Genomic DNA, 20,939 nt, shown 5'->3' on the forward strand with positions numbered 1-20,939 from the left:
GGCCGCGAGAGTCGGCCGCTGTACAAATCTGTATATGTACCACCACGACCTATCTAATATCTGTACACTACAAAAGCGAACGCTCGGCAGGAGAGCACTTTACACGAGGAACCCCTCGCATCGTCTCTGGTGCGAGACGAAATCGAAAGGAGTATCATTACCCCGTTTGGGGCCTGGGTTACCACACAACATGAACCGGTTCATGAATGGCTGGAAACGTTGAACTTAGCGCGCTGAAGCGCATGCTTGAATCAATGGTATATGTCTAGGTAGAGGGCATGTCAGGCAACTTCCTCACATCTCTTCCCTCCCTCCTCCTCCTCCTCTCCCCCCCCTCCTCCTCTCTCTCCTCTCTCTCCTCTTTAATGCGCTCTTCTCACTTAGGCTTTTGATAATGCGAAATGCTATCCGCCCTGCTTCCCAGCTTCCTAGAACCCAGACCTTTCAAACGCCGTAGACCTTTTCTTTGAATTATGCGAGGAAAAGAGAGGCAGATAGTGAAGAGAGAACCCCCCGCGGCTCCGGCGCCAGGCTTTATGCGACGCTGTCGTCCTCGTTCCGTAGCCCGGAGTACTCGGTTCCCTGGTTCGCCGTGCTGAGCCGCGCGCACAGACTGAGCAGGACGACCGTCTCGGTCGCGGCGTAGTGGTTCAGCGCGTCGAGCAAGATCTGCAGGTGCCTGCTGAAGTTGCTCTCCCACTTCTTCATGATCTCGAATAGGTTCCCCACGCGCGCGTCCTGCTGCTGTTGGTCGCTCGCGCCCGGCCCCGCCGACGACGTCGAGTCGCTGTGCGAGCCCGTCGTGGGCTTCTGTGTCCTGACAGCCTGGAAGGCGCGCCACTGCTCGGGCGTCATGTTGGGCGGCCGCGTAGCGCCAGACAGATCCGGGTCCGCCTTTTCCAGCTCGCGGGAGAGCCAGTTGGAGTAGGTTGCGAAGATTGTGCAGGTTTGCATCAGTTTGGAGTGGATCTATCAACGGCATTAGTCGAGACGCTCGAGAGAGGAAGATGTCAACGGGATGAACTCACTCGTAGAAGCTTGCTGTTGGTGAGCATGCACTCCTTCAAGCACGTGTCCAAGAAGTCCACGTGGTCCTGCATCAGCTCGTCTACAGTCCTCGTCGGACCTGACGAAACGCCTCCCGAAGCTGCCTCCTGACCCTCCTCACCAACCTTGAGTCTGGACATGAACTTTGCCCAGTTGGGCTCGATGACCTCGGCGGTGCAGAAGTATAGCAGCTGCTGCACAAAGACTAGCATGCGCGCGCGCAGCGTCCACACGCGGCGCTTCCAGATCTCAAGGCTGCGCGAAGAGCTCTTGTGCGCCCACGTTAGGCCGGAGGTCTGCGAGTACCACGTCGTCGACAGCTGGGACTCGAGATAGCGCAGCGAAAGGAGGTAACGGAACAGCGCTTGGTAGCGCCAAACGGTCTTGCGGCTGATGACAAGGGAGACGGGGAATGGCACCGTATAGTCGAGTTGCAGCGACGTGAAGCCGATGGCGTTTTTATCGTTCTCAATCGGTTGATTGGCCAGGGGCTGCAACGTCTCACCCTGCTCGATACCCGTGATATTGACGACCCGCTGCAGGGATTTGATCAGCGTGATTTCGTTCATCTCCACCTTGACATCCTCCTTGAAGGGATCCAGCGAGACGATGCTGCCCGGCTGTCGCAGGACCAGGTCGAGCAGCGACTGGAGCTTGCCGGTATTAACGGACTTGACGGGCTTCCGCAACTCCGAGGTGCCGAGCTCGAGGAAGTAGGAAAAGTAGTCGGACGGGTCCAGGAAGAAGTAGTGCTTCATCGACCGCAGCCTCAGGGGTAGCGAGTGTGTCGTCAGGAGCAGCTGCAGAAGCGACTCGTTGGCGTGCGCGTAGGCGCTGTTGACGTTCTCGAGGAAACGACTGTCATCAAAGGATGTGGGCACGTCCTGGACGACCTTGCTGACGTCGACGCCGCCGCACTCTCTGACGACGTTGAGGTACTTCCCGGCCAGTAAGACCTTCTCCTTGACACCTTCCAGCTGAGGAGGGATGTCATGCTCCCGGATGGTATATCGTCGCTCCCAGTACTCGTCAGTGTAGTCCTCCTCTAGGCGCTCCCTGCGGATACTCTTCTGCTCCTTGATCAAGAACTCGGCGTGAGGGTCATTGATGCCGCCGTGGTGAAGCCACTCGTTGAGCATCACCATGTACGGCTTGCTAGCATCGCGCAGCAGCGTGGTCAGCAGAGCGCGCGCCGCCGGGTCTCCCGACATTGACTCCAGCCTCTTCGTGATCAGCCCCAGCACGACCCCTCCTTTGCAAATCTTTTTTCCCGAGCCCGGTGCCAAGTCGCCACCTTCGCGCAACGACTCGAGGATGTTCTCAAAATCGTCCGCGCTGTCGCTTTCTTCCTCGTCATCATCGTCGTCCAGTAGCGCATTCCTCTTAAGCAAATCGTGGGCCAGGGAATACAGATGTGACATCATCTGGCACGTGGGCAATGTGTGGATGTTAAGGACGTGGAGGGTAAAGGTCTCGTTTGTCAGGAACTGCGTCTCTAGCTGCGCAATCATGACGAGGTAGTCGTGAAGGAACTTCCTGATGGAGGCGCATAGCGCATGATTGACAGCGCCAAACTCGTCCCTGCTCTGTACGTCGACAAACATCTCGAGGGCCGAGTAGTATGTCGCCATCTTCAGCATCGACACCGTCAGGTCTTGCAGGCTGGGGTCCAGGCCTGGCAATATCCTGAATGCTGGCCCCGACAGACGATCCCTTTCCTCGTGGGGGTTATACGTCTTGACGAAGCGGATGTACTGGCCCTCATAGCCCATGAAGACAAACAACAGATCCTCCAGCATCACAGCCTCTTGCGCCTCGAGGGACAGCTCGTTCAGCGGTTTCGGCTGCTGGGGCTGCGGCGCCTGCGACGCCAGCGGCGGTATTGATATTCGACAAGCCAGGGGAGCCGATGTGTGAGGAAGAAGCTTTGCTTCCGGGTTCCATGGCGCTACCGTCCCACTTAGTCAGTCGCGAATTCCACTTCAACGGCACAGCCATGACATCTCACCTGGCGGACCATCAACCTTGGGCTCCTTGGGCTTCGCCTCAGCCGCCCGTAGCTTGGCCTCGGTAGCCTTGCCCTTGTCACCTCCGCCTCTCCGCTCTCCCCTTTCAGGACTTCTCGTCCGCTGGACCATAGTCTCGAGTTGCGTCACATACGTCCTTTCCGTCCTCCTCTCCTCTACGCGCCTGTCATCGTGCGTTCGGGTTGCCGTCCGGGGGTTACCCGAAGCCGAGCGCTTGTGTCCATTGTTCCCGGGTGACGCGGCTCTGTCGCGCCGCTGGTGTTCCCGTTCTCGATCGCGCTCTCTTTGGCGCGCATCGCTCCTCTCGCTGCGCTCACTTTTGAAGCTCGTCTGGGCGTTCTCCGTACCGCTCCCTGCGGCTGCGGCGGCGGCGGCGGCGGCATTCATGCGCGCTGCCCTTGAGGCTCGTTCCTGGTCGGCAGCGGGTGCCGTGCCGCTGGTCGCGCGGCGCTCGTGGGTTGATACCCTAGTACCTGACGACATGTCGCCGACTGCATTTGAAGTGTGTAAGGCGCCGGGGTAGGGTTTGGTTCCCTGGAAGGTAGTCCCTCGATCGCGAAACTCGTAGCCTGCTTTGCTCCGGTAAATGGAGGGGAGGGGAAGAGGGGGAGGGACTTTGGGAGGCCGGAGTGTTCTGTTGCTCTTTGTCTCTGCCCCTCTATTACAGAGTCGCAGTCCAGGTAGCTCTCGGCGTGTGGATTGGGTTGCTTGCTACCTTGCCTTACTATCTTTACGCGGTTAAGTGCCCATTAACCTCGAGCGCGTCTAGTCGGAAAATCCTCGCGTGTTATTGACCCCAGCCCGGGATGTGCCAGTCCCCTGAAATATTCCGGGCTTTAGCGTTTGGGGACGGCAGCCGCTACGTACTGGAGGGGATATCACGCGAGGAACCAATCACAGAGCTTGAGATGGGGGTGACAGGGGGGAGCACGGTTCGAAGCTGCTGTGGAAAGGTACCTTGCCCGTACCAGGCCCGGGCTTGTTTAGTGCTGGCTGCTGCTGTACCAAAGGGAAGCTTGCGGCTGCGTAGGCCGAGTGCTTGCCTAACCACCATCAACCTGCCTTTTCAGCCTTCCGCCGTCACCGTTTGTTACCTGGACCTCCAAGCTCCCCTCCATCCGTCCATCCATCCATCCGCCACCACCGTCACAACCTCAGCATCCCGCATTCTCGAACTACGACAAACCTCATTCGACGACTGCCGAAAGATTTCACCTGGTCAATTAGGCCCAGCCGCTTTCTCTCTATTTCTGTAGCAGCTACGCACATACAATACCGCCAAGATGTTTATGGCAAGATCTGAATACGGTAAGACCCCCTCCAGCTTCCCTGCCCTTCCCGCTCCCTAACAGTTGTCACCCAGACCGAGGAATCAACACCTTCTCCCCGGAAGGTCGCCTCTTCCAAGTCGAATACTCTCTCGAGGCCATCAAGCTCGGCTCCACGGCTATCGGCGTTGCCACCTCCGAGGGCGTCGTTCTCGGCGTCGAGAAGCGCGTCACTTCGACCCTGCTCGAAACCTCGTCCGTCGAGAAGATTGTCGAGATCGACCGCCACATCGGCTGCGCCATGTCCGGCCTCCAGGCCGACGCCCGCTCCATGGTTGAGCACGCCCGCGTCGAGTCCCAATCCCACTCCTTCAACTATAACGAGCCCCTCCGCGTTGAGTCGTGCACTCAGGCCATCTGCGACCTTGCCCTGCGCTTCGGCGAGGGTGCCGAGGGCGAGGAGACCATCATGTCCCGGCCTTTTGGCGTCGCTCTCCTGATCGCCGGATACGACGAGGACGGCCCCCAGCTCTTCCACGCCGAGCCCAGTGGCACCTTTTACCGGTACGACGCCAAAGCCATTGGTTCCGGTTCGGAGGGCGCGCAGGCCGAGCTGCAGAACGAGTACCACAAGGTTCGTACACCCGGCGGTCCTTCCTTCCCCGGCTTCGAGCCCGCGCATAAACCAGAAGGCTAACTCATCCACAGTCACTGTCAATCACGGACGCCGAAACGCTGGTGCTCAAGACGCTGAAGCAAGTGATGGAGGAGAAGCTCGACTCGAAAAACGTCCAGCTGGCGAGCGTAACGAAGGAGAGGGGCTTCAGAATATACACGGACGAGGAGATGGCCGCCGTGGTAGAGAGGCTCCCTGCGAACTAGAGGTACCCGCAGGTCGAGGAACAGCATTGAGGGCGGGGTACGATTATACGAAAGTTTAGAGGGCTGAAAGATGCGCCAAAAGGAGAGCAAGCGAAAGACACATGGGAACTTTTTCTGCTCAGGCAAGAAAAGGAAAAAAAAATAAAACACTACCCTTGCCCCTGTTTACGAACTCTGGTACCAGACGTATAGACGATTTCCACAGTGTGTATCATTAATGTACTCAACGTGATGATGGTTTCTTCTCTCAAGAGCATATTCTCATCTCTAGTGCCTACCATCTGTTCTCCCCCCCCCTCTCTCTCTTTCTCTCCCTAACCCAACTTTTATGCGGAACAGCACCCCGTTCATGACGACCCGGGAACCCTTACCCCTCTTCCTTGATGACGAGCCTCTCCAGTTCCTGCTCGACGCTCAGCAAGCCGAGGGCGTAAAAGGCCCTCTCGGACTTGGCCACGACGAGCATCGAGTCGTTGCTGTCGAGCTGCTCGAGGCGGTCGCCGATCCTCCGCGGGTTCGACCACACGGGCGGCGGCACGGCGGGCTGCAGGTCCGGGTCGCGCACGTACGGCGGACCCCGCCCCATCGCGGCCGCCTTCTTCCACCCGGACTCGCAGCCCTCGGCGATCTGCCGCGCCGACTGCCAGCCCGTGAGCCGGGAGATGTCGTACATGCGCCTGACGACCCACTGCCGCTGGGCGTTGTCTTTGTACTGCATAGGTGCGTCAGTAAAGGTTATCGGAACACGAAAGAGGCATGGCCCGACGACCAGGCAAGGGGGGAAGGGGGGGGCGAGAGTCATGGAGGAGGAAGAAAGCATACCTGGATCCCGCCGACAAACAGACAAAACGAGCTCTCGATCAGCGCCGCGCCGACGAGGGTGCTGATCTCGACGGCGTTGGCGCAGTCGTCCGTCAACCCAGCGGCGATCCGCCCAATCTCGACGGCGAACCTGGCCGTGTGCTGCTCCTGGACGCCCGCGGCGATCATGGCGGCGGGCGGCATCTTGGGGTGCGCGCGGTACAGGTGGATCAGCCCCATGTAGTAGTTCATCCAGATGCCGGCCACGGAGAAGGTGCGGTACTGCAGCGTCGGCCCGAACGGCGAGTCCCTCCGGTCGGCGTATTCGGCACCCAGGGGCTGGAATTCCGGGCCGAACCGGGACCGAAGGACCTCGAACGCCTCGCGGAGGGACTCCCACTCGCGCATCGCGGCGTCCGCCGCCATGTTCGAGTCGAGATCTTCCGGCGCTTCTTCCCCCGCCGGCGGCGGGGTTTCGTCCCGCGGCGGCGAGAAGCCCATCGGCAACGTCACCTTGCCGAGGTTCGGGAGCATGCCGGGGAACATGGGAGGCGAGCCGCCGTTGCCACCGGGCATCATTCCTGGTGGCGGTCCGCCGCCTCCGGGCTGCCCTCCCGGCATGCCCCCGGGCGGCATGCCCATCATCCCGGGGCGCGGATCGCCTCCGGGCATACCACCTGCCATCCCTGGCGGGGGCCATCCCTGGCCTCCTCCTTTGGGCGGTCCACCCGCGTTGGGTGGCGGGCCCGGCGGGCCCCCTGGTGGTCCTCCTGGCCGCCCGCCAGGAGGTCCGAAGCCCTTGAACGATTTGCGTTTCCTCGGGAGGTCCTTCGCTGCGAAGCTGCACAGACGTCCGAGTAGCAGCATTAGGTGGTCGTACGTCCCGTATCTGTGCGTGTTAACGAGGTCAAGCCCTCGCGAGGGGTCGGTGGACTCACATGGCCTCGAGCTGGCCCATCGGCGCTCGTGGCGGACACTGGGTCCAGTGCTGGTAATCCATACTATGTTTTCGTAAGCCCCTTTTTGTTCTCGTTCTTGTTATTCGACAACGGCACTCACAATGGTTTCCCTCCTCCTAACACGCTCTGGTAGACGTCCATCTTACAGTACCACCAGTACAAGTCTCGGAGGTGTTCATAATGCTCAATGTCCCGATCCGTGTAGTAGTTACCTATAGGTGGTTCATCATCCTCGTATGAAACGTGCTGGTTTGTGATCCTGCTGAGAAGGCCGAGGTCGAGGTCGTCCAGGTCGTGGCTCATCATGTGTGTGTTGTCGTGGCCCATGAAAAAGGGGTCTGGCTGCTGGCTCTGGTTTTCCTGGAACAACGCTCTCCTGGCCCTCTTCAGCGGCAGGATGTTCTTGGTCATCTGCCTGAACGGCACCTCCCTGATCAGGAGCCTAGACCCGAACAGATGGTTGCACCATTTTGTGTGATCCGAGTTCCACACTTCAAAGTACCCAAGCAGGAGGGAAGCCGCTAGCGTGGCGGGTTGCGTTCTCCTCTTGGGGCTCCGCAGGTTCTTTGCGATTCTGCGGATGGCGAGGTGATAATGCTTCATGGCCGCCATTGGCGGGACTTTCTGCAGTTTGGCTATTTGCAACGCCCCCAGGGCCAGCATGGCTTGAAGGAGCGCTGGGTGGGTGAAGGATATGATGGGGAAAGTGTCTGTCAAAGTCAGTCAAATTACCAAGACTCCATAGAGCACGGATGATGATCTCACATGTCCAGATGTTGTGACCGGCCTTGGGCACCGAGTAGTTGTTCGCCAGCTTCGAGTGGTCAAAAGGATGCCTCTCGTACAGAGACATGCTTGGTCCTGTGACGTTGATGAAATGCCAGAACAAAGCGGCTGTTCGCTCGTCATTGAGTGGCGAGTGGTTTGGCGTGGGTATGTACGACGTAAGGATGGCTTCATCGGCAAAGGAGGAAAAGGTTCTCATCCTGGTTCCAAAGCCATCCCAGGGGCCATCGTTGCGGCTCTGCACTAGCTGGCCGTAGGCGCTCTCCTCGCCCATCGCATCCTCGAAAGCGTCATCCGAGTCGGGCATAGATTCGTCATCCTCCGAGTATAGATACTCCATCTCGGCGTTGTCTGCGAGTTGGTTTCCCTGGGCAGCCGCGTTGTGATCGGAGAACACGCCCATCTGCTCCACGCGCGCATGCCCTGGTGCTGCTACCGTTGCTTGTTCTCTCCATGGCTCTGTCGGGCTGTGAACGAATGCGCCGCTATCCGTGTTGGGACTGACCAGGCTGCTCCGATGCCCACCAAATTGCGCCTGGAACTGGCCGGCCGGCGAGACAATTGACGGGCTTGAGTGCATGTGCTGCTCTCCATACGGAAACTGGTTGAAGTCGAAGGATGCCGGCGGGGGTTGGCCCTGAAGTTGGCTCAGGCGCTGCTGGGCAGGGAAGCCTTGGCCATAGTGAAGCATCGGCTGCCCCTGAAAGTCCAGATGTTGTGGTGGCTTGGGGGCTATGGGGGCCAAAGGAGGCCCGTTGGAAGGCTTTGGCGGAGGGTTGGGAAGACGCTGGAAAGACGAGTTTGACGACTCGGGAGGGTAGACGACGGGGCCGTAGACGCCATTGAGGTTGAAGGATGCGATGGGGTCTTTGAAGATGACACGCTGGTTGTAACCCTCACAATGCCTCTTCGATTTGATGCAATTATTGCAAATGGGCCGTCCCTCATCGCATTTGATGCGGCGTTTCCGGCAGGCTTCCGAGCACAGTCAGCCATCTTACCGGGAAGAGAGGAGAACGGCACTCCGGGGGTCCAAATGTCTAGTCTGATTAGGACATGGCAGAGTAGCCTCATACGTACTAAGACAGCCCGTCTTGGTCCTTTTCCTCGCGTTCGCCTTCTTGCGGTTCGAATCCTCGTTGCCGTTTCCCTCGTTGTTATCCGAGCTCTTGGTTGGGGACTTATCGTCCTCGAGTGCCGTGGGGGAGCCCATCCTAGACGATACTAGTGTGCTGCAAGTGAAATCAGGTATGCGACGAGGCTGTTCAGTCCATCAGTATCTGGTGGCCAGCGTGCTGCATTGTCCGGCTTGTGTAACTCTGCGGCGCAGCGGAGAGCCGGTGCTCGCGTCTCCACAGTTGGGAGATGTCGAGCCCGAGTCCCAGTCGAGTATTGCGAGGATAAAAAAAAACCGGTACAGATGAATAAAAAAAAATTAGCCGGGCTATTCGGGAGACGGTCGATGTTGGGAGGCGAGGCGGCGTCGTCCCTAGGCCACAAGCGCCAAGGGAGCCGGGGGGTGATATGGTATCGCGGTAGCGCAACGAAGGGCTATGCGGGTTTTATCCGATCCTGTGCGCGGCAAAGAAGATCTAGAGAGGAAGGCAAAGGGACGTGGGAAGGGCGCCCACGAAGTAGATGCTTTTTAAACAGCCATGGACGGTGGAAGGAAGTGAAACAGGCCGGTGCTACTTTGTCTTCGCCGAGTGGGCTGTCATGGGTTAGACAAGATGCATGGACTCGTGGGGTAGGACGGAGGGGATGGCTGCGGTTGGTAAGGATGTCTGCAGCAAAAGTTGGAGGAAGTGCGTCCCTTGTTCCCAAGACACGCACGAGGACTAGAGAAATAGGTTCCCGCGGCCGAGAGCCAGGCAGGCAAGGTAGGTAGATTGGGAAACGTTCAACGTATTGTGTCTCGAGTTAGGGTATCTTTACACTATTCAGGGCTAGAGAAGAAGGGGTGTATTGGGAAGAAGATGCAGCACAAACAAAGGGGATGGATGCCACGGCCGACAAGTAGCGGCGGCGAGGAAACGATTGGGAGGGGAGGCGGGGAGGGCCGGGGTGGTATTGGAGGGAAGAAGACGAAGCGGACGACGGAGGTTGGCACCTCACCCCGATATGTGGCATAATGAGGCGACAGACCGGTCCGCTAGGACAAATAAAGAACGAGACAAGAATGTCTCTGTGTGTCATTCTTTACCCTATAAGCCTCGGACTAAGTATTCTTCTCCCTCGTAAGCGCACGATATACCTTTGCGTACTACAGGCGCTATCGTTGTCCCTGCCGCAGCAGCAGCAGCATCTTCTAACACCGTTCTTGTGGGAGGTGATGGACGACGGGCCAATGATCTCCAGCTTGGAAGACGATTTAGAACGTCGGAGGGAGTGTTCATGGTACGAGAAGCCAGGGGAAACAAGAGGCGGGACGCGGGCCAGCCGACACCGCGAGACAGAGAGAGAGAGAGAGAGAGAGAGAGAGAGAGAGAGAGAGAGAGAGAGAGAGAGAGAGAGAGAGAGAGAGAGAGAGAATAGGGTACCCTGGCGAGTGCCCCTCGTCCATCAAAATTAAAGGTGCGGCAAGACGATGACGGGAGGGAAACAACACACACAAATGGTGCACAGCACGCCGCACGCCGGGTCGTCCTGCTCGGGATCGATCCCACCTAGCGTCCAATGTCCAATGATGCACTTGGTACGTTTGTGGATCGGCTGGCTCAGACCTCCTTCGACATCCGGAGTGAAGCCACATCGGTACCAGTGTACACTCGTTCCTGGGTACCCGTCTATTTAGGTAGGTGCAGAGTAAGAGCAGAGAGACTTGGGTCCCCATAAGCTTCCCCGTCAGGGGTCGCTCATGTCCCGAATGGCAGGCAACCGATGGACGTAGCGGGACTAGGGATAGATATATTGAGGGGAAGGGGTGGTGCCGCCTCGGCCTGGGCCATCGTCCCCGTCCCGTCCGTTCGAAGCAACAAAAAAAAAAAAAAAGCTGGTGTCCATCTGTATTCGTTCGAGAGACGTCGTCTTGACTATAGGCCATCCAATCCATAACCCAGTGTTGCATATTTGCAAGATTTGATTGTCCGCGGAGACTGGGAGATGAGGTTGGATCGGGAAGGTCGCCGAGCTGCTCGATGCAACGGGCACCGCCCAACAAACTTTGTCCTCGCATACCCGAGAGGCTGGCCAAGCTTATACAGGCATAGCCGAGGTTGGTCGTTCGATCCGTAATCAGTACTCACGTAGCATCGCGCCGTTGGATTCCGGGCGTGCCATCAGGTGTCAAGAAACATAGTAGTAGGTACCGCCCGCCACCTGAGTCGCAGACGACATGGGAGCGGGTGCAAGTGATGGGGATGCCGACTGTGATACTCGTCCGAGGCCTGAGTGGTCTAGACTCCAGCCGGACAGGGGGGTTCCTGGCCTGATGACCCTCGTCCGAAGTCTGCCCTAAGCAATGCGGTCCGCTGGTGTTCAATCGGTCGAATACGGTATGGGAAGCCATCTTTACACTGCCCGCTGCCCTCTGTCCGATTTGTATTCAGGTTCGAGCATCAATGTCTCTCAAATCGAAGAGTGTCGTTTGTGCTGCCCCCATTCGCCACGAAACAATCTTCCCTCCAGCCAGGTATCCGTGGGTCTGCTTGTAGTGCAGCAATGATACTCGTCACGCTCATCATGGAAGTGGCGCCAAGATTGTCAACCGCCGCCAAAAGAATCCAGCCGCCTGTGGCGTTCCAAACGGAATGGATGCCATCCCGTGCCATCCCATGCCACCCCATGCCATCCGTCCACTAGCTGACTTGTCGCGTGTCGAGTGGGACGCCAAGGTATTCGAGGAAGCCGTCTCCCTTTTGTTGAATTTTCATAAACAGAGTGGCAAGGCCTGATAATCCATAATGCTCAAGCCTCGTGACCATTGCGGATGGCGACTTGAGCCAGAAAATCCGGTGGCGTGTATCTGACTCGTTGCCCAGACGCAAGACAAGACCACCACAAGCTGCCAGGTGCGACTATTTCACCGGGAACACACTTGATGGGGAGTGGCAGGCATCGGCATGTCGCTGAGACATTAGCAACAATGCCCTCAGTCTCGAGGCACCCTCTCATCCGACACCAAGCTGGACCAATCGTTACGTTCCCGACCTCGTGGATGGTGTGACCGATGAGTGGGTGCATCACAGTTAAAATAACTGGCTTGGGGGTGCAACACAAACCTCACGCGTTATCGGACCAGGCAAGTCGCGCTGATCGCTACGGTCCACCGATGCCCGTACGCTACTGGGCGACACTGGCTATATCCAGTATCGATCGATTCCCTTGTGCTTTATCGGCGTCCCTCGATATGCGCAGGAACATACCTTGGCATCTTGCACCGGATCTTTACTGTATCTGACCCGGACGGAAGCCCACAACAATGGCCGCTGCAGGCCAACATGCAGGTAGCCTTCTCGCAGCCACACGGGCCCGGCTCTAGGCTAGCACACCACCCGGCGAGGGACAACAGTTTCCCGGCCTTATGACTGCCATGCATTGCTGGGATTCTCGACGTGTGTGGGCCAGTGGTGAGTTCTAATCGGTGCTCCTTCGAACACCCGGATTTGGCGTCAGCCCACCAGTTAGACATAGACGCTCTTGGCGATACGCCTCATTGTGTCGCGTGTACCAGAACACAGCCGCCGTTCTCAAGGGCTTTGCGTCCTCCCATATGTTTGCTGATGAAAGGAGACCATAGTCGCTCCGTCTTACACGGCAGAATGGAATTGATCTGGAAGACGGGTTCTTGCCCCGGATGTTGCCATCCGTCTTGTCGTGCCTTCATGTCCTAGCTCCTCGTTCTCATTTGTGCGTTGACAACGTCAAGAATATATAGGAAAGGCTTCCCGTGACGCCGGATAATGCGCCGCGGCCGTATTCTCGGGACAAAGGTCGGGCTTCTGCGTGTTAAACCGACCGTTCGCCGAACAGACATTCCATTTGCGTGGCAGTGTCGTCCACGCATTTGGTCGTTCTCGACTCTCCAGAGGGCAGATTTTCTGCCCAGAGATCGTGTCGACTTAACTAGGCTGGCGATTCAAGCGCCATCGCTGAAAGCATAGCCAACGGTCTCGATCGCCTTGGATCAGGTTTGACCGGATTGAGATTCCGACGCACTTGCCAAGGAAACTGCCGCCTCTTCCAAGAACAAACTCGATGATCGTGGCGGTACTCGCTGGGTCTGCCGGTAAGGTGTTCCCCATTTTTTTTGGGTTAATTGTCTGGCGGGGTCCACACCCCGTCTCACTCTGAGCATCTTGCGAGGAGAGGCTCTTCAGAAGGCTCCCACACACTAGTATTGTGAGACGTGTTGGAGCCCACATGTAGCCTGGCAGTAGTTCTTGTTGTATTTTCCCCACCTGTTCATTCAGTCGCAACCGGCTGGCTTCCGGAAGAAGCGGGAGTTATTGAGGCATGTCGATTAGGCCTTGTATAGTGCCTCCCATGTGAGGCCCATGACCGCGTCTGGGTATTGACGTCTTTAGAGCCCGAAGTGACGGACCAGCTGATAGGTGGCGTCGATAGCAGTAAGATTTCAATGGGGCCTTCGCCTGGAATCGCTAGGCCTTGAGGTATGCCGGTAATCAATAGCGATCGACCCATTGTCGGAAAAAACCAAACTGCCATCTCGTTTCGTCATCAACGAGTCAACGAGACAACCCTCGAGACCCCGAAGACCTATACGAGGCCTGCTGATTATGTCGTCGCCCACAGAGGATGGCAAACATGGCAGTATCATTTCCAGGGGTTGTGCTCGATCAAGATTGGAGAGAGGACGGCTCGTTTGGTACGGTCGGCAAGGCTTTCCAAGAAAGAAAAAGAAAAAACAAAAAGACATGGCTAACAACCGATCGCGCCAAGAACTTTCGATAGGTATTGGGAGAAATGGATGATTGATAGAGATATGTGTTTTACCAAGTAAACGTCGAAGCTCAGGAGGTCTAGAAGATTGAGATGAGAAGCCATGAGAAGCCAGGAACGGAAGGAATGAAAGGTGGGGGCGCACAGTCCACTATCGCCTGTCCCATCCTAGCGCCGATCAGGAAGCAGGGGTGCGATAAGCGATTCTCTGGGGAAGGATACAAAGGCAAAAAAAAAAAAATTCAAAGCGGATAAGCCATGAGACGACCGAGACTGAGACTGAGCATGAGCATGAGCGTGAGCGAGAGCTACGATCCATCCATCACAACACTGTTTTCATAACCCATCGGCGCCTTCACATAAAACTAACCACTGCGGATCACCTTGGAACAGGTTTCTCAAAAATGTTCGCTGTCCCAGGATGGTCCGTCTCGGCGGACGCCCTGAAACCCGAAACCCAGACCGGCAAGAAGAAGAACAACACGTCCAAGAACAACAGCGCGAAGAAGCGCAAGAAGGCCAAAAAGGAGGAGAAGGCCCCAGGCACGGGCGCGAACAAGGTCATTGTCAACCAGCGCGTGTTTGGCCAAGCCAAGGACGACGAGCCCAAGAAGGGCAGCGGTAAGAGGGCCGCGCCGGTGGACGACGAGGTCGACGGCAACGACGGTGGCGGCGGCGAGGAGGCGGCCACCCCCAAGCCGAGCAAGAAGCAAAAGAAGGACAAGAAGAGTGAAGCGGAGGCGCAGGAGACGCCCAGGTCCGACAAGAAGGACAGAAAGCAGAGGAAGGAGAAGCCGACGACGCCCAGCAAGGAGGCCTCGGCGGAGGACGAGAAGAAGGCGGCCAAGGAGGCTGCGGCGGCCATCGCCGCCTCGGTGCCGCCCGTCCCACCGCCCGCGGCCAAGCTCACGCCGCTCCAGCGCTCCATGCGCCAGAAGCTTATTTCGGCGCGCTTCCGCCACCTCAACGAGACGCTCTACACCCGCCCCTCGGCCCAGGCCTACCAGCTCTTCGAGGAGTCCCCCGAGATGTTCTCCGAGTACCACGAGGGGTTCCGCCGCCAGGTCGAGGTCTGGCCCGAGAACCCCGTCGACGGGTACATTCGCGACATCAAGCTCCGCGCGAGGGCCCGGTACCCCAACGCTCGCGGCCGTCCCGGGGCGCAGCCCGCGTCCGCCGGGCCCGCGCCGCTGCCGCGCACCGACGGTGTGTGCTACGTCGCCGACCTCGGCTGTGGCGACGCCCGCCTTGCGTCGACGCTGATGCCCGAGGCCGAGAAGCTCAAGCTCAAGGTCCTCAGTTACGACCTGCACTCCCCCGCCGAGCACGTCATCAAGGCCGACATCGCCAACCTCCCGCTGGACGACGACTCGGTCGACATCGCCATCTTCTGCCTCGCCCTCATGGGCACCAACTGGCTCGACTTCGTCGAGGAGGCCTACCGCATCCTCCACTGGAAGGGTGAGCTCTGGGTCGCCGAGATCAAGTCCCGCTTCGGCCCCGTGCGCCAGAAGAACGCCGTCGTCTCCCACAGCGTCGGCAACCGCAAGAAGGCCGCCGCCGCCGCCACCAACAAGGGCAAGGCGGGCGAGCCAGAGGAGACAGAGGCGGACCGCGTCGCCCTCGCCGTCGAGGTCGACGGCCACGAGGACAAGCGCGGCGAGACGGACGTGTCGGCCTTTGTCGAGGCCCTGAGGAAGCGCGGCTTCGTGCTCGCGGGCGAGGGCGAGGGCAACAAGGGCGCCGTGGACCTGTCTAACAAGATGTTTGTCAAGATGCGCTTCATCAAGGGCGCGGCGCCCACCAAGGGCAAGGGTCTCGCCGCCGCCAAGGCGGCCGGCTTCGTCGACAAGGAGAAGAAGAAGCAGAAGCGCTTTGTGTGGGAGACGGAGGAGGACCAGGTGGACGAATCGGCCATTCTCAAGCCGTGCCTGTACAAGATTCGGTGATCTGGACGACTGTACGTTTTCGAATGTGCGCGGGTGTGTGGGTGTGTGTGTGTGTGCATCTGGTAAATAAAAAGTTACATGTGCTTAGATTTTGGCTGGGATTAGGGGTTTACACATACTCGAAAACCACATGCAATCAAGTTTCTATTTTCGGACAGATTAAGCTGCCATTAATCTTCGCCTGATACGGGAGTTTTCACTGCCTTCGTGCTCAACCTCAAGGCACACAGCACGAGCGACAGTGAGAGGAAGGCCGAACATGGCAGGGCTTCAGGACGCTAATCCGGTGTTGTTTGTCATGGTCTCAGCGTGTGGAAATGCTATATTGATCGCTTCGATGCAACCCGCGTTGAGCCACGCATGCATTCCGACGAGTCTAAATTACCTCCCAGCTCGAGTGTTCCATAACCGTCCATGCCAACCGTACCGACCACGCCCTTGTCCCATGCAGGCTCCTAACTACTCAGCCAAAACAACATCCAATGCACTGCACCACGGGGCGGCCTATGCTCCGAACAAAAGGCCGGCGGCGAACTCGACGTTGCCACCTGTTGCCTGCAACGCATTGATGGCGGCTTCTCGAGGAAAACCTAGTGCCATGAGTTGATTAATGTGCTCCTCAGGAAAGCTCTGAGCAGCAGCCTGCTGCTGAGGCGCCTGCTGGGGTTGTTGTTGTTGTTGTTGTGATGTGGCAGCGGCAGTGCCCTGGGGGCCGCTGACAACGCCAGATCGTTGACCAATGGTAGTGCCGGCCGGTCCCGGCAACCTGGGCTCCTCTTCCAACGCCTCCTCGCTCTCCTTGGGGATTTCAGCCTCGCCCAAGAAAGGCACCTCCTCACCCTGGATGATCAGCTTGTCCTTGGCCAGGTCGATGCTGGCTTGGTAGCGCTTGAGCATGTCGAGACCGAGAAGAAGCTCCACCTGCTTGCCCTCCATGACAGTGAAACTGCAAGGCAGGAACATTGAGCCGACCTTGATCTGGGCCGAGTGCACGCGGCCAATGATGTTGGCGGTGCCCACTCCGCGGGCCACTCCCGCGAACCGCTTGTCGACGAGTCTCATGATGCCGCAAGCCTCGGCGCAGGACGGGGACATGATTGTGGCCTGGGCTCCGGAATCGACAAGCGCCTTCACCCTATGACCGTTGACCTCAACGTCGACATACAGCATGTGGACACGCCCAAACACTAGGCAAGAGTTAGCTTCCGAGTCTGCCCTCGGACGTCTCGGCGCCCATGTCATCCATACCTTCGGGGTTATGCTCCATGGCGTTCTGGAGGTTCTCCATGACCCTCTCTTGGCGGATCATTTCCTCGATCTTGGCCTGGGCCTCGACATCGAAGGGGTCCTCGTTCAGCCGTGCAATCTGTCTCTGGCGCTCCTCGCGCTCTCGCTGCTCTCGATCATAGCTGTCGTTGAAAAGCTGGGCAAACCGCTGCGGGTCGTCTAGCGCGGCGGCGAGCTGGGGCTGCTGGCGGGTTGCTTCGGCACGCAGGTTCGGGTCACCGAGTATTTGGAGGCGGATGAGCTCCGGATCTTGGCCCCCAGGTCGTCGGCGCGGCGGACCTCTTCTTCCCTGGTCCGGAACACCGGTGCTTCCTTGCATGTCCCTCACGTGCAACGCCAGCATCTCGCCGTCGGCAATCTGTAGCTGCTCCATGGTTTTGGTGTCATCTTGAATCAGGCGACCGTTGTGGTAGAGGTGTTGGGAAGTGGGAGCGATCGTAGTCTCGGCTTGGATAGCTTCGCGGAGGGTGGACACAGGCATGTCGGGGAAGATCTCGAGGGTAAGAAGGTCCTGATCCTCGATCTCGGGGTTCGTTATGCTCAACGTGATACGCCTGGCGGGGTAGCTGTCAGCCGGGGAGACTTTGTCTGGTTTCAGTTTGGGCAACAAGCTTACATGTTGGGCGTTTATCCTAATGAGGGAGAGGATCTAGTAGGGTGTTCGTTTCTGGGTATGTTAATGGCAGGATAGCCCTCAGGCGGTGAGAACAAAGGCTGGAACGCAAAGCAGCTGACAGGGCGTTGAGTTTCACGATTACGAAAGCGAAGGGAAAGTTAGGCTCAGCACGGAGCTTCAGTGGAAGGAGGGGCGGTTTGTGGAGGGGCCAAAATTTAGGCAACACAGCAGATGACGTCTCCTCATCCAAAGGCAAATAGTTTGGAGGACAGAAGGGTATAACGGTCTTGACTGGCTGGTTGCTCCGAGGAGAGGAAAGGGAAGGGGGAGAGGGAGAGAAAAAGAAGAGAGGAAATGAAGAAGAAGAGAGAGAAAAGGGGGAAGTTCGATTGGATAACGGAGTAGCTGGTCCGTGTTGGATGGTTGGACAACGGGAACGAGGTGCGTTGATGTGGTTCTTGAAGGTAGAAGGTCTCTAGGGAATGGAGATGGACGACACGAGTAAGCAGGTAGAGGCCTCTCTACCTTAGTAAATAGAGTAGGGGAGAGCTCGTGCCACACGCTTAAGCACCTTGCTGAGTGTTTCGTCAAGAAGGTGGATGCAGTGACGAGACCCCTCCATTTCCCCCGTTTGCAGCCTGTAGCTAAATAAACCACGTAACAGTTAGCCCGCACGGGGACCACCACGGGAGAGGCGGGGACTGGGGCGTCGGTGGCCTGCCATGGCAGGCGCCACATACATACAGGGCAGGGCAAGATAGAGTGAGAAGCACTGGCTGGCTTATTAGGTAATTACCTAGTGACCAAGCCGAGAGCGGGTGCCTGCCGACGGAAGCCCATACCTAGGAATGAACTTGCCCGGCCAGACAGACTGTTAATTGACAGTTTTCACAATACGACGACACTGCTGCGATTGTCCAACATAACAGAGTCATCCTGTTGGAAAGCGCTGCAAGCAAGCACACGTATCTCACCTTACATGCCCGTTTCCTTGCTTCCCCCCTTTGCCTGGGGCTGTGTTTGCCTTCGTCGAGGACTGCTTGCCCGAGCTTCCCAGTTCCGAGATGTTGAGGCAACCGCATCGCGGCCAAGTCCCTCTCGACGGCATAGTGGCCCCTACGAGCTAATCGTTGTCAAAGCCCCGGAGCACCAGTAATTACCTATACTTCAAGGATCCGGCAGATGCGAGATAGCCCGTCTATTACTATTACCCGATGTAAGCTGAACTCGCAGCAGCAATCGAAAACACCCTTGCAAGTGATTTCGCCCCCCTCTTGCGCCTCAATCACCTTCCGTTGGCCCGGTACGCCGCACGAGAACGGTGAGTTCACATTTTCGGAAGAGGCGACCAATCGAAGCCCCTGGTGACATATCTTGCCAACACCTTTTGTAGATTCCTGTACGATGATGACCAGCACACGAGCATCGTGCTTGAAGCCGATGCCAAGTAGAAACGACATTATACCATAGCGTTGGTTCTATTCGCTCCTCTGGATGCTGCCCCGCCGTTCAGGCGACACGCAGGATAAGCACGCATGCCTTTTTTCTTTTCTTATATCTGCGCCATGCGGAGACTGCACGCTAGCCAGCCAGCATTAGCTTCCACGGGAACCGTCTCTCATCAACACATGCTTCACGCCTCACCAAGTCTGACCGAGTCACCTCGCACATTATATCCGGTTGCCCGAAATTGAAATCCGAGACTTGGCCAACTTTCTTTTCCAAGGCGCGGCTTAGCGAACGCTTCAGGAATTGCCAGCCGTATCCGTCCGCCACACCGAACGGCATACGAGCCGGTCTTGCTAGTAAACACGTTCGCAAGTGCCGAAGACGAATGTCTAAGACAGAACATGGAAGAGGCCCAATGACATGCATGGATGACAACCTCTCTATACTGGGGATGCTCCAACGTCGTTTCACCAATGTCACCTCAGGGTTGAGCGGCCGGTTCTGTTAACTCCGCTGGAGGGCCGGAACTGTGGTTGGCTTGAGTTCCGTTCCGAACTTCCCAGTTGACTGAGGCCGGGATCAGGTGTGAGCCTTCTTCCAACTGTGTGGCGCCCCATGTTTTGTATCCGTTCATGTGTCTTGCCTTCTCGTAGCAGCTCACAGCCTTTCGGCGGCCGAGTCCAAGGCAACTCAAACAGCCATGTCTTCTTCACCAAGTTACGGCCTATTGATTGTCCGTTGCCTGGTGCCAATCTGGATCATTGGGGAGTACTGGCGGCCGGCTGGCTACGACCAACCAGTCCACGACAAGCAAGCGGCCCTTAATCAACGCAAGCTGGTCCCAGTGGTGGCATCTCAACGGTGGTTCACTGTGCCCCGTTCCAGCAACAGCAAAGTGACAAAGCAAACAAACACAGAATCGCAAACCTGGCACCCCTTGAAGGTTGGCCAATTGTGGGGACAAGGTACAGGTCAGGTGAGGTCGCTAATTAATGTTCCTCCAACTTTGGGCTGGCCACCAACTGTAAAGCCTCTCGAGACTTCTACCAGCTTCGCCCTGCCCTTGGAGGCGGGAAGGGTGGGGGTCCCCTTGAAGGGAGCTGAAAGAAGAAAGACTACGGTATCCATTGTTACCCGCAACGCACTGCAAAACGGATTTTTCCTTGCACCGCGACCATCACGTAGACAAAACAATGAACGGCGTCATCTAGCCCTACGTCGCAACTTGGGGAATCTCAAGGAAAGTTGGACAATTGGCGTGAAGTTGTCCATGGGCCTGAACAGGCCACACAGCTGTGGCCACTGGGGTAAGTAGTCACGCGACAAACGCCTCATGCTCATGCCAACTCAGGCGCATCCAATCGAGTTTGCTTCCTACGTAATGGCAAGTCATTGAACTCCGATTCCCCCGTCTTCTCTTCTCCCAGACTAGACCAGTGCAAATGCTGGCAGTCTTCTACCAACTGCATAACCTTTGTATTGGCTTGGTCTTCCTGCTTTCCTTTGGGGTCTGGCCATTATCACTTGCACCAGCCATTCCTCTTCTTCTCATTTGCCCTTGGCGAGTTGTGCTACCCCTTCTTGGCCTGGAACCACTACTTTAGGCTTTCACCCTCTGTGGTCCGCTGTCCAACACCCGCCCTGGCCCCGGAACTTTGGCACTCAACCGGCCTAGCAAATCGGTCACCCGGCCGGTCATTACCTGGTTCACAGCCCCGTCCGGCCCCGCTCTACAACGTCAGTGCCGAGTTGGACAGCCGGTACCTTCTGTTGCTCTCCGTGTTTGCACCCGCCTAATCAGTCACCCACTGCAACAACGACAGTGCCCGCCCTTTTGACCCTTCTAACCTCCATTCTGAGCCTGCCCTTGTCTTGTTCTGAAACTCCTTCCTTCTTCTTTCATAATCCAACGGACACCCTATCAAAGGAAGGAAAGCGGCACCTGACTGATTGCCGTGGCCCTTCTC

General features: G+C 57.5%; 8 protein-coding genes across 8 annotated transcripts; 3 read left to right on the forward strand and 5 right to left on the reverse strand.

The window, feature by feature from the left end:
- Positions 1 to 258: 258 nt before the first annotated feature.
- LY79DRAFT_154776 (Spc97/Spc98 family protein) lies at positions 259 to 3,829 on the reverse strand. Its single transcript, XM_060551091.1, has 3 exons — positions 3,056 to 3,829; positions 1,029 to 2,995; positions 259 to 969 (listed from the first exon to the last, which is right to left on the reverse strand). Exons 1-3 carry the CDS (start codon positions 3,555 to 3,557, stop codon positions 535 to 537), a joined length of 2,904 nt encoding a protein of 967 aa, XP_060415553.1. The 5' UTR covers positions 3,558 to 3,829; the 3' UTR covers positions 259 to 534.
- An 83-nt stretch (positions 3,830 to 3,912) lies between these two features.
- On the forward strand, positions 3,913 to 5,432 carry LY79DRAFT_549556 (proteasome A-type and B-type). The gene is made up of 3 exons (XM_060557482.1): positions 3,913 to 4,382; positions 4,438 to 4,976; positions 5,051 to 5,432. Exons 1-3 carry the CDS (start codon positions 4,358 to 4,360, stop codon positions 5,222 to 5,224), a joined length of 738 nt encoding a protein of 245 aa, XP_060415554.1. The 5' UTR covers positions 3,913 to 4,357; the 3' UTR covers positions 5,225 to 5,432.
- A 159-nt stretch (positions 5,433 to 5,591) lies between these two features.
- Positions 5,592 to 8,983, reverse strand: LY79DRAFT_668659 (uncharacterized protein; the record flags this gene model as incomplete). Its single annotated transcript, XM_060563553.1, has 6 exons — positions 5,592 to 5,936; positions 6,047 to 6,914; positions 6,964 to 7,026; positions 7,085 to 7,694; positions 7,750 to 8,745; positions 8,851 to 8,983. 6 exons carry the CDS (start codon positions 8,981 to 8,983, stop codon positions 5,592 to 5,594), a joined length of 3,015 nt encoding a protein of 1,004 aa, XP_060415555.1.
- A 1,081-nt stretch (positions 8,984 to 10,064) lies between these two features.
- Positions 10,065 to 10,890, reverse strand: LY79DRAFT_154840 (uncharacterized protein). Its single transcript, XM_060551092.1, has one exon. The coding sequence runs from the start codon at positions 10,835 to 10,837 to the stop codon at positions 10,163 to 10,165; it is 675 nt and encodes a 224-aa protein (XP_060415556.1). The 5' UTR covers positions 10,838 to 10,890; the 3' UTR covers positions 10,065 to 10,162.
- Positions 10,891 to 13,933: 3,043 nt separating this feature from the next.
- Positions 13,934 to 14,826, reverse strand: LY79DRAFT_549564 (uncharacterized protein). The gene has a single exon (XM_060557483.1). The coding sequence runs from the start codon at positions 14,597 to 14,599 to the stop codon at positions 14,051 to 14,053; it is 549 nt and encodes a 182-aa protein (XP_060415557.1). The 5' UTR covers positions 14,600 to 14,826; the 3' UTR covers positions 13,934 to 14,050.
- On the forward strand, positions 14,827 to 15,776 carry LY79DRAFT_549565 (methyltransferase-domain-containing protein). The gene has a single exon (XM_060557484.1). It carries the CDS (start codon positions 14,934 to 14,936, stop codon positions 15,618 to 15,620), a length of 687 nt encoding a protein of 228 aa, XP_060415558.1. The 5' UTR covers positions 14,827 to 14,933; the 3' UTR covers positions 15,621 to 15,776.
- A 1,735-nt stretch (positions 15,777 to 17,511) lies between these two features.
- On the reverse strand, positions 17,512 to 18,483 carry LY79DRAFT_154963 (uncharacterized protein). Its single transcript, XM_060551093.1, has one exon. It carries the CDS (start codon positions 18,259 to 18,261, stop codon positions 17,701 to 17,703), a length of 561 nt encoding a protein of 186 aa, XP_060415559.1. The 5' UTR covers positions 18,262 to 18,483; the 3' UTR covers positions 17,512 to 17,700.
- A 1,041-nt stretch (positions 18,484 to 19,524) lies between these two features.
- Positions 19,525 to 20,820, forward strand: LY79DRAFT_154975 (uncharacterized protein). The gene is made up of 2 exons (XM_060551094.1): positions 19,525 to 20,279; positions 20,339 to 20,820. The coding sequence occupies exons 1-2, from the start codon at positions 19,673 to 19,675 to the stop codon at positions 20,767 to 20,769; spliced, it is 1,038 nt and encodes a 345-aa protein (XP_060415560.1). The 5' UTR covers positions 19,525 to 19,672; the 3' UTR covers positions 20,770 to 20,820.
- The last annotated feature ends 119 nt before the right edge of the window (positions 20,821 to 20,939 follow it).

The sequence above is a fragment of the Colletotrichum navitas genome (assembly GCF_030913465.1).
Source record: "Colletotrichum navitas strain CBS 125086 chromosome Unknown LY79scaffold_20, whole genome shotgun sequence".
NCBI classification, from domain to species: domain Eukaryota; kingdom Fungi; phylum Ascomycota; class Sordariomycetes; order Glomerellales; family Glomerellaceae; genus Colletotrichum; species Colletotrichum navitas.

Excerpts from the sequence above, each read along its gene's own strand:
- LY79DRAFT_154776 (XM_060551091.1), bottom strand. The coding sequence starts at position 3,557 with ATGTCGTCAGGTACTAGGGTATCAACCCACGAGCGCCGCGCGACCAGC. Across the intron at positions 2,996-3,055 it reads CAAGGTTGATGGTCCGCCAG|CGCCATGGAACCCGGAAGCA; the intron begins GTGAGATGTCAT and ends GTGGGACGGTAG. Across the intron at positions 970-1,028 it reads CCAACAGCAAGCTTCTACGA|ATCCACTCCAAACTGATGCA; the intron begins GTGAGTTCATCC and ends TGCCGTTGATAG.
- LY79DRAFT_549556 (XM_060557482.1), top strand. The coding sequence starts at position 4,358 with ATGTTTATGGCAAGATCTGAATACG. Across the intron at positions 4,383-4,437 it reads TATGGCAAGATCTGAATACG|ACCGAGGAATCAACACCTTC; the intron begins GTAAGACCCCCT and ends GTTGTCACCCAG. Across the intron at positions 4,977-5,050 it reads TGCAGAACGAGTACCACAAG|TCACTGTCAATCACGGACGC; the intron begins GTTCGTACACCC and ends ACTCATCCACAG.
- LY79DRAFT_154840 (XM_060551092.1), bottom strand. The coding sequence starts at position 10,837 with ATGCAACACTGGGTTATGGATTGGATGGCCTATAGTCAAGACGACGTC.
- LY79DRAFT_549564 (XM_060557483.1), bottom strand. The coding sequence starts at position 14,599 with ATGGAGCGCTGGAGCGGCGTGAGCTTGGCCGCGGGCGGTGGGACGGGC.
- LY79DRAFT_549565 (XM_060557484.1), top strand. The coding sequence starts at position 14,934 with ATGCCCGAGGCCGAGAAGCTCAAGCTCAAGGTCCTCAGTTACGACCTG.
- LY79DRAFT_154963 (XM_060551093.1), bottom strand. The coding sequence starts at position 18,261 with ATGTGGCGCCTGCCATGGCAGGCCACCGACGCCCCAGTCCCCGCCTCT.
- LY79DRAFT_154975 (XM_060551094.1), top strand. The coding sequence starts at position 19,673 with ATGTCTTCTTCACCAAGTTACGGCCTATTGATTGTCCGTTGCCTGGTG. Across the intron at positions 20,280-20,338 it reads ACACAGCTGTGGCCACTGGG|TTTGCTTCCTACGTAATGGC; the intron begins GTAAGTAGTCAC and ends CATCCAATCGAG.